This window comes from Pagrus major, chromosome 5 (assembly GCF_040436345.1).
Source record: "Pagrus major chromosome 5, Pma_NU_1.0".
NCBI lineage: Eukaryota > Metazoa > Chordata > Actinopteri > Spariformes > Sparidae > Pagrus > Pagrus major.
Window position 1 is genome coordinate 7,492,246 of NC_133219.1, and position 10,711 is coordinate 7,502,956.

The following is a 10,711-nucleotide window of genomic DNA, read 5'->3' on the forward strand; positions in this document are numbered from 1 at the left end:
TGATAACCAGTTTCTTTCAGAATCCATTTTGAAATCTTACTCATGACTAATAAAGCTTTATATGGCGAGGCGCCATCAGTGAACTCTTAACTCTTTGCTGTCCAAAAAGGCCTGTTAGATCTGCTGGGTTAGGCCTGCTAGCTGTCCAGGTTAATGTCTAAAAATGGTAGAGAATTTGCTGTACTGGCACCTCAGCTTTGGAACAGTGTCCAATCTGCTGACACTGTTTATGCTTTTAAATCCCATCTTAAGACCCACTTTTACAGACTTGCCTTTTCGCCTTCTTGTCTTATTTGTTAGCTTAATTCAGCTCTGTTCTGAAACCACCTGATCTTACGTCTATTTTAATACTTGCCTTTTTTATATGTATAAATATTTCATGCTGTCTATGAAAAGCACTTTGTGTTCCTAGCTTGAAAAGTGCTATACAAATAAAAGTTATTATTTCTGATAGGCGTTTTTCATAGCAGGAATTGAATCGACATTCAACTAATTTGATCAATTGTACTCATTTTATTTTAATAATGTAAGTACTAGTGGATGTTTTTTTTGGTTCCTTTTTGGAGTTTGTTTTCCGACACACATCGCGAGACATTTTGAAATAACTTTGTACTAAATGTTAACTGCTGTGACATGACAAAATGTCCTCTGTAAAAAAAGGTCTGTAGATGACAGTGAGCTGTGGGGTTGTAACAGATAACTGCTTTCTGCACTTATTCAAGAAAAGGAACCAATACCAAGTGACAGGTCCAGTGATTTTACCACTTACTGTACACACGGTAGCAGCTCGCATAAAGCCTTTCTTAGCTTGTGGGAGGCCATTTTCACTCTTATTCTCATTTTGTCCTGCTTATTTGGTGAAACCTTGTTCCTTTGTGTCTCAGGTGAGGCTGCGGTGCCAGAAAGGAATCCCTCCTGCCCTCCGAGGTCGTGCATGGCTCTATCTGTCAGGGGGGAAGGTGAAGAGAGAGCAGAACCAAGGAAAGTTTCAGGTCTGAGCAGTGTCTCTTTCACTTCCTCCTTGCTGCTTCTGTTATGTTGTATTTTCAGCTCATTACATTTTTAAATTTCATTTGAAGTTGTTACTGAAACTGTGGTCATGCCACCGTTGTTGTTGTTGTTATTTTGGTTGCAACCCTGATGTGTTCTACACAGGGCTAGAGCCAGTTGACGTTCAATAGGTTCAAAATGTAAGATTAAGTTAGGAGCCATTATTCATCTTGCATCATTAATCAAGGTAGTGGAATACAAATATTTCCCTGTTGAATACAGTTTAGAGAATATCCACCTCCTGAATTGCATCAATTTGAAATCATATAATGTCAGTAGCTGCATCTACGTGGACCCTATTATTCCAATCATTTTCAGCCTGATCTTAATTAATTTTCAGATTGAGAGGGCTGTTGTTAACCCTGTTTGTCTGTTCAGTTGGAAAATATTGGTGCTTAATCACCGTGTAAATGCTTCATAAGATTTGTCTAAGAATTATTTATTTGGGACTTGCTTGAGACTTGGACCAAATGACTTGAGTCACATGTCTTTCTCACAGTCTTGTTCATGTGTTTTGTCAGGAGCTAGATAGCCAGCCTGGTGACCCCAAATGGGTTGATGTCATTGAGAAGGACCTCCATCGACAGTTTCCTTTCCACGAGATGTTTGTGTCGAGGGGAGGACACGGGTAGGCTGTCTGAAATGATGTGACATGACACACTGGAATTGATGACAAAGACCATCAATCTGAATGTCTAACTATTGTGAGTATTGGTGTTTTGACCCTTCACAGGCAGCAGGACCTGTTCCGTGTTCTGAAGGCCTACACTCTGTACAGACCAGAGGAGGGATACTGCCAGGCTCAGGCTCCCATCGCTGCTGTGTTGCTTATGCACATGCCTGCTGAGGTACGCCCTCCCTCTAATGTAAACACCGTGTAAACTCCTTTGTTTGGTGAAAGTGTACTGTCACCACACCATATGTTGTCAGGCTTTGTAATATTGTGTTGTGCTGTAGAGAAATTGGCTGATAATGCCAGTGCTAAAACACAAACTCCTCACAGTTTGCTATTATTTTGCTCTTTAAAAGTGAAATCGACCCCTAAAATAGACATCTAAAATGCTTTTCCTATCACATTTTACAGCTATCTTTCAATTGGTGACCTTGGACAGCTATTTTTAATCTGAACAACACAGACTGCACAATGATGTCATCTGGAGATAAAACCTGGAGCTGCTCCAGAGACTGAATAATAAATCAGCTTTTAGAGCAGTATGACAACAGCCATGGTGACTTGTTTGAGTGGTGTAGATGTAGACAAAAGCCCTCAACTCCAATAAAACGCACAATAATTTCTCCAACAAAATGCTGTATTATGGAAAATGTCATGGGGGAAAGAAAGTTCTGTTAGTTAATCTGGTTAGTCAAGCAAACAAACAGGTTTGAGTAATTTCCAGTAATTACCAGTAATTACTGGTATTAACCTGCTTTAAATGTGAACAGTTAATTGTCCTGGTATTAACCTGCTTTAAATGTGAACAGTTAATTGTCCTGTAAAAAAAAAAGAAACGGTTCCACTGAGTTTCCTGACATCAGCTGTTTGTGTTTCCACAGGATGCCTTCTGGGGGCTGGTCCAAATCTGTGAGAAGTATCTTCCTGGCTACTACAGTCCTGGCCTGGTAAGACTGACACACATGCAAGCATGCGTGATGACGTCACCAGGCGTTGGAAATCTGACTTTGTCTTTACCAGAACTATAATCCAGATTAACACTATGATTACTGGAATGCATTGTTGTTGCTTGAGAACAGACAGTGTGACAGATACTTGCTGATGAAACCAGTGGGGCGTTGTCAGTCTTGTCAGACCATAATTTAACATTGGAGTACTTACTTGCAACATGACTAATTCATTTTGCAACATTCAGTGTGATTGTTTTTGTATGAAGTATTTAATTTTAGTTGGAAACGAGACTTGAAACGTTTCTCATGAAAACATGATTGGGACTGGTTTGTTTTTATTGGATGAACCTCCACACGTGTTTCAGGTTTCACCCCTGACAGTACAGAGGACAATGGCTTTTGTTTTCTCTGTTAATGCTTTCCTACCTGTGTCTCTTTCAGGAAGCCATACAGTTAGATGGAGAGATCCTATTCGCTCTGCTGCGACGTGTCTCCCCGCTAGCCTTCCGCCATCTGGAGAAACACAAGATCGACCCCATCCTCTACATGACTGAATGGTTTATGTGTGCCTTCTCTAGGACGCTGCCTTGGGCCTCTGTGCTGCGTGTTTGGGACATGTTCCTCTGTGACGGTAACAATCACTTATAGCTCTTTTGGTGCAGTGGTGCCAGATGTTGTAGACAAGCAGTTACTGTACATACTCAGTGATACTCAATCACCTGGCTCTTCTCCAGGAGTGAAGATAATCTTCCGTGTGGGTTTGGTGCTGCTGAAGAGCATGCTGGGGACCCGGGAGAAGCTGAAGGCCTGCCAGGGCCAGTATGAAACCATGGAGCTTCTCAGGGCCATCGAGCCTCGATACATGCAGGAGGGCTTCCTCGTCAGAGAGGTAACAGCAGAGGAGAATGTGTTCTGAGTCACTTGTTGGCAAGCTTAGCTTTAGCAAGATACAGGAGAAGTTAAATTAATCCAAAAGCTGAAAGGTTTATATCCCACAAGGGCTGGGCCATGCAAAATTCTTAGAATATTTTTCCTGTGTCGTCCTTATGATATGTTTCCTTTCCTACGACTGGAATTCCAGTAAATCAAAACCCACATTACATTCTCAGTTGCAGTTTTAAAATACATTTGTTATACTGTAGATTTAGTATGTTTTTTCAGTTGTTCTTTGTCCGTTCACTTGCAAAATCAACCTAAATCTACCCTAAGGAGGAAATAGAGGCCATACAGTTTGTGTGAGTATTTTGCTTTTCATATGCCCATCTTTGTGTACATCTTGCTGGTAATCGGTGGTTTTGATAGTTGTAATTACAATCTAAGGAAAAATACCTCTTTATATTTTATTTTGTCCCTCAAAATTATTTTTTTCTTCTACGGAGCCCCAGTGTTGACATGGATGTTTTTTCATTTTTTTTAAATGCGTGGGCAAATTACTAAATCTTATGCGCGTATTACTATTACTCTGTAATAGCGTGCGTGAAATGCGGATAAATAATATGTTTTAGTAATTTCGGATCAGCTGTCAGTCGGTTTAACAGCTGTAGAAACGTCAGATGAATTTATGCCAAATCTGCCATCATCTATAATTCTTTAAATAATAACTCAGAACTAAAAATTGTCGAGAGATTTAAATAATCAATAAGTTAAGTTAAACTGATGTGCCATGTGCGTAATTGTGCACAGCTCTTTTAAGGGAGAGACACACTTATATCGTTTCTTGTGGTGCAGGTAATGTGATGTTTTCCTCATTAATGACATGTATTACTTCACCCACCAGCAGCCCATCTGATATTAATCACAATGTTTATTTTTGTGACCTGGACCGCCCAATCCACAGATTTCCGTGGTGTCCATGGATAAACCTGTGATCCACGCATCACTTAAGTGTTAAAAGCAAACGTGCTGTCTGCAGTTTAAAGTGTAATCAGTTCAGACATTGACATGATTAAAGGTATAGTGAATATGATTTAGACCTACGTTTGGAAATTAAGCTGTGATGAACTTGATTCATGGGAGGGTTAAAATAAAAATCAGATTTCTTTTGCAGTTAGTACTCTGCATTATTTCAGCTGCTGTCTGTGCCCTACATTATAACCAATCCTGTCCTTTATATCTGTTTAAATATCTTTGAAGCAGAAGGCAAACAGTTTTGCTGGATGATCACTTTATTTTTCTAAAGGCTGATCTCTGGAGAAACTCTAACAGCTGGATCTGCATCTGGGTTTGTGGTTTGTGCGAGTTTAGTTTCTATTTCACGCTCACATTTTTATCTCTCATTGGACCTGTCGGGTTTGATGCACCTGCTGTTATCCTGATTATTCATTTTCATACAAATGAAGCTTCTGCTGGATTTTTTTTGTGAACCCACAACCTTAAAGTTCAAACTGCATCTGGGATTTTCTCTCTGTTACCTGTTTAACAGCCACCTGCACATGAAGAACAAGCTGCAGTCTGTATTTATACTGTGTTTTTTAAAAACGATTTAGTAATTTGTGCGTGCGTCTTAGTAATTTGCACACGTGTTTTAAAAAAACACATCCATGTCACCTTCCTATTTTTCAAACAGTTACTGCCTTTTGAAACAGAAATAATACACTAACCAAATAATGCAGTCCAAAATAAGAAACAAAAATAAACAAAAAGTCAGGTCACAGTGCAGTTTTAGTAAAAATGAAAGAAATTAATTAAGAACATCTCTCATGCAGGTATATGCCGTTTTGGTGAGCCTAATAATTTGTAAATGGTGCAATGCTCCTTTTCCTGCTTTGTCACCTTGGTTTACATTGAAATGAAAGCCCAACTCTATAATAAAAATTAGAAATCATTTATCATAAAGTCCCTTTTTGAGAGAAAGAACCGAAAACGTGTGTTTCTGTTGTAGCTGAGCCTTACGGTTACAAAACCATGACATTCAAAACCACTTTTAATAGTGATTTCTGTTAATCACGGCCCCTAATCTGTGGGGTGTATTTGAATGGAATCTAGAGGTTAGAAATGGAAAATCCAGAAAAAGCAAAAGGTGTTTTTCCCCACTTTTTCGAAATAAATAGCATCAAATATGGCAGGCTGAGATGTCCAAAGCATATGCTCAAGTTTGGTTAAGACATGTCATTCTTTGATAATGACATAGTCAGATAACAGTGGAATAATACTGATAGTGATGTAGTGGAGTGTTGTGTTACTCATGAACAGCGAGTGTTCAGAAGTGTAGTCAAGGAAACAGCAGAGACTCTCAGAATTAAAGTGATACAGAGACCGATTGAGAGACTGCTGGCTGCTCAGTGTCTGGTTCCTGTGCCAAGCTTTGTGTGAGTCTCTGTCCAGGCGAACAATACGGCCTCTTATATGAAGAGTTGTGTTGACAGTGGGTGACCATACAGCCACACCAGCCCTGAGGCTCTTTGGCATTTACTGAAGTCAAAGTTCAGAGTTTTAATCTAACTGCCAAACATGGAAGGAACATACTGTCCGCTACACAGTTCCTTGAATTCCTGGTGACGTGTCTCTTACTGTCCTGCAGATTCTGGAGGTGCCAGTGACGGCGCGAGAAGTGAAAAGGGAGAACAACACCCAGCTGAAGCGCTGGAAGAAGAACCGCGGTGAGCTGAATTTCAAATCGCCACCAAGGATGCACGGTGCCCGACTCATCATGCTTGCTGAGCCGCCGAGGCGCCAGGACCTGCAGCAGAACCCCACCATCGTACTTGAGACACCTCAGCCGACTCCACAGCTGAAGAAGGGCAAGGAGGAGAAGAAGAGCCAGAAGAAGAAAAGCATGAAAAAATCCAAGCCCATTGATGAGATCCCTAATCCTTACTCTCTTCCTAGTGACCTTCCACCTCCACCCTCAGAGCCACCAGCTCCACCTCCAGTCACCAGCGAGACCCCTCCTGACGGCAAGACCCCTCCTGAGATTGTGCCACAGACTAAAACAGACTCACCTGACCAGCAAGAAGCACCTCCTACAGACCTTCCTCCTGCCAAAGAATCTACTCTTCAGCGATCCACACAAAGCCTTAGCAGCACAGACCAGGATACATACCTGTAGCTCTACAGCAGTCAGTGTGTGTGCATGTATGCTTGTGTGTGTGGATGAAGCACCAGCACCCTTCAGCCAATGACCAGCCAGCCTTGCCAAGGCCTCTGATTGGCCAGCATCACTATTATTCAAGTTTTGGAGTGTTTTGTATTCATTTAAGACACCATTTTGCCTACAATATTATTGGTATACACTAAAGAATCATTGCTGCAAGTGTAAAACTACGTCGATGCTTTTGCCATTTCTCCACATGAAGCTGATGTTACCTCCTTTTGTTGCGTTTATTCAGACCAGTCAGTGTTAGTATTCCAGGGAGATACGTTACTGAGTTATTGGGAGCAAAGTCATTTCTTTGAGTTGTTTCACGGTTTAGATGCGACTTTAGGAACAATAAGGTGCCGCAGTGTGTGCAGTTTTTCTATATATGTCCGCTTAAATTCAACACTATTGAGAGCATTAGCAGTACTGTGAAGCAGTGGACATAAACTCCAGGGGACTCATTTATTAAAAAAATGATCTGATTTATACTCGAACTTAGTCTCAAGAAAATTTCAGACAGTGTGCTTAAAGTTGAAATAGACAACTTTTCAAATTCCAAACTCTTTCCCTGTTTTATTACTGTTGGCGCTGCAGTCAAAAGACAGCATTAGCAACATGGTTACCGCTAGCAGCCAGGCTACTGTCTAAAGGCCAAAAACCCCGGCAAGAATCTCAATTTCACGTAGAAACCCTGATCTCAGCGTGAGGAAAAGGCAGAGTAAAACACGCAGTTGTATTCATAAGGAGGCATATTTCGTTACTTACTGACTTATTAGAAAGAGTGCTGGTTCAGTGGTAAGGAGAAACATCAGCAAGGAAACAGACTTTGACACAACACCAGAGCGCTCTCCATTGAGTCATTTCACTCGTTTCACCTCGGTTTCTATCACTGTCTTCGCCTTCTTTGCCTCCTCCATCAGTGGGGTTACTTATCTTTTGCACTGTAGAGTTTCCACAGTTACTTCAGTTGTTTCACTATTACCCGGGCACAGTGACCAGGGACAACAATGCCTCTTCCTGTTTTAGTTGAGCAATGGTAGATTCGCTTCGTTTGTGCTGCAGTTTGTCCTTTGTTCCTGACGGCAGGCTGAATAGCATAGTGAAAGTGAGGCTTATGGGGAGTTCTATTCGATTCATAAAAGATGCTGAGCACCTGTCTTGTGATTTCCTCTTACTTTATGCCAGCATGAATTAGGGTTTAGTCAGGAATAGCCATGGACCAGATAATCAAAGACAAAATCAAGCTTTTTTAAGACGAGATCACACTGACGGTAGAGAAGCTTGAAGCCAGGCAACATGTATTATTTGGTGGACTAAAGTGTGCTGACAAAAAAAGCTAAACACTGAGCTTTGAAGAGTGTGCCCGCTGCACATTGTTCATAAAGCTCATGCAAAGTTCACCGCTGGCTTGGATAGATATGTGTCCCAAACTGCAATACCCCTACCTAACCACTAGGAAAATCACTTAGGTCAGTTCTAGACTTTGCTAGAAATAAGATCACGTAATGTTTTATAAATAATTTCTTATACATCAAAATGGATCTGTTTGTTTTATAAATGAGGCCCCTGATATGCTTTTCAGCTTCTCAAGCCATGATGTTTCATGAGAGGTTTTGTTCACTAGAGGGCGGCCTCACAGTGGTTTCAGCTGTATTCCTGTTACATTCCCTGTCAGTAAAGCTGATCACAGCAGGGATGAGATTCCTTTAAGGATTCACAAACATTGGGAGGTGTTGTTATTGTCACACTGAGCTTCCATTTTGTTTAGTTTTTCCCAGTAGGGAACTTGTGCATTTCATGTTATATATTCTTAATCATCTTCCTGAGTCAAATCACATTAAGACTTTTTCTACAAAGCACTATTTATTTACAGCTACAACATGACACTTGTTTGTGCGTGCCTTGCTAGTGCACAAATGGTCAAATTCTTTTCAGCATCAGTTGAATTGATGTGGTTTAGCTCCAATTTTCACTGTGCCAGGCACTTCCAGCCACTTTAGAGCAGCAGTAATTCATATTAGTTTGGCAGCAGAGAGGAGAACACTGGACATTCCTCACTGTATGACACATTCCTGCCTTCTTAAAAGCTAATCAGTCTCAAAGCTGTCTCTTGCCAAATGCAAATCTATATAATGTATGTATTTTGCATGCGTTTCCTATGGCACCTTTGACAGTGAGTGAGTGCCAATCACCTCATGGTGCTGACCTTCCTCTTGGCGATGCTCAACCATCCAGTTGGAGCCAAGAACACCTTGTTAGTGTGTTGGGTCTAATTTTGTTTTAAATATGTTTGCTAGAATTTCCAAAGCAGATCAAGACTGTGTTGTTTTGAGATGACCCACGACCGCTACCTGTGACCAGGCTTATTCTGTTTGAACAGTCAACAGGGGTCATGTGATTTCAAGATTTTTTGGGGGATTTTATAGAATTTCTCTTTTGGAAAGCTGGCTCATTTCTCTGGGAATTATGGAGACCTGTGGAGGTTTTTTTCAAAACATAATGGACAATCTTTTGTTGTGATGCTCCAAGTCTGTTTTCTAACTTTCAACGCAATGATAAAAGGTAAAGGGAGATTTGACAAGCATAAGCACACGTGTGTATTATGTGTTTGTGTGTATAAATAATATAAACAAGTTTCAACTAAAAGATGCATGTTTGATCGGTTATAAAAAGCAATGGGGGTTTAAAAGGATAACACATTTTCCAGCAGCCACCTGCCTGTATGCAATAGTTTTTAGTTGCTTATATTATACACCTCACATTTCGCTGATGTTATATTTTAATTTAATGCTCATTGTGTAGATATGACATGTAAAATAACAATTTGTTTTGTAATGGAATCTATTTTTCAATCTATAATGCTATATTTTATTGAGCAGTTACTTGAAACTGCTGAGGGGATGTCTCTAAAATCATTTGACTTCTAGGACAGAATATTTAGATCAGGTTTTGTAACTCTAGAAAAAGAAAGTTCATCTGAAATTTAGGGGTAACCTTTGCAAATGAAAAGACGGATTGGTATTTTACCTTTCACATTAGGGTTCTAAAAGAGATGTTTGACAACCATGGGGCAGTATGCATTATTGTGAGTTTTAATTTTTACAAATAAATCTTTGTTTAAAGCTGACTTAAACCTTTTCATGTTTTATTTATTACCGTCATTTAGGTAAATGTATTTGAGCTACAGCTGCAATTAATATTTTTTTTTTATCATTGATTAATCAGCTGATCATCTTTTTATTAGTTTATAAAATGTCAAAAAATTGTGAAAAATGCCAATCGCAACTCCCAAAGTGACCTATTCAAATTGCTTATTTTGTCAAACCAATAATCAAAAACTCAAAGACTTCATTACCTGATACCATGACAAAAATAATCAGCAAATCCTCAGTTAAGAAGCAGATGTAGTACTTGCCAACAAAATAACTTATTGATTAATCAACTAATCGCTGCAGCTCAAAATTAAACACATTAAGCCTTTTACCTGTGTTGTCCTTGTTGTGTGTAATGTCATATTTTCACCACCAGATGGAGCTCCAGAGTCATCACATTGAAATGAAGCTGTGGCTCCAAAGTGGGTCCCTGCATGATAATGTGGCACCCTGTTTGTTTCTATTTTACGCTGGACATTTTTAATAATGTTTCACAACATAACAAATGAGAACACAAAATGGTTACAAACAACAAAATGAAAGAACAGAAAACCTTTATATATCTCATGAGTTATGCTCAGTATATTCAAAAGTTTTCAGTCTCAGATTCAACTGCTGACTTCTGTCATTTCTGAGAATAACTTCACATGAGTTCAGATAAAGTAAAGGGACTGTATGAACTGTATATAGAGCTTTCCAGCAATTAGCCTTACTCCATGCAAGGTGCTGGTCTGACCATCAGGAGCATGGACACAGCTATTTAGGGACAAGACCGTATGATTGAGGTCCTCAGGTTTGATACCAAAAG

The 10,711-nt window shown here is 39.9% G+C and overlaps 1 protein-coding gene across 1 annotated transcript in view; it reads left to right on the forward strand.

The window, feature by feature from the left end:
- Positions 1-6,927, forward strand: part of LOC140995828 (TBC1 domain family member 10A-like) — a 12,669-nt gene extending 5,742 nt beyond the window's left edge. Inside the window, exons 3-9 of the mRNA XM_073465949.1 lie at positions 885-992; positions 1,572-1,678; positions 1,784-1,898; positions 2,605-2,670; positions 3,115-3,304; positions 3,408-3,562; positions 6,194-6,927. Of these exons, the coding sequence (XP_073322050.1) occupies positions 885-992; positions 1,572-1,678; positions 1,784-1,898; positions 2,605-2,670; positions 3,115-3,304; positions 3,408-3,562; positions 6,194-6,721 (1,269 nt within the window). The 3' untranslated portion in view covers positions 6,722-6,927. The remainder of the gene's footprint in view (positions 1-884; positions 993-1,571; positions 1,679-1,783; positions 1,899-2,604; positions 2,671-3,114; positions 3,305-3,407; positions 3,563-6,193) is intronic.
- Positions 6,928-10,711: the final 3,784 nt, after the last annotated feature.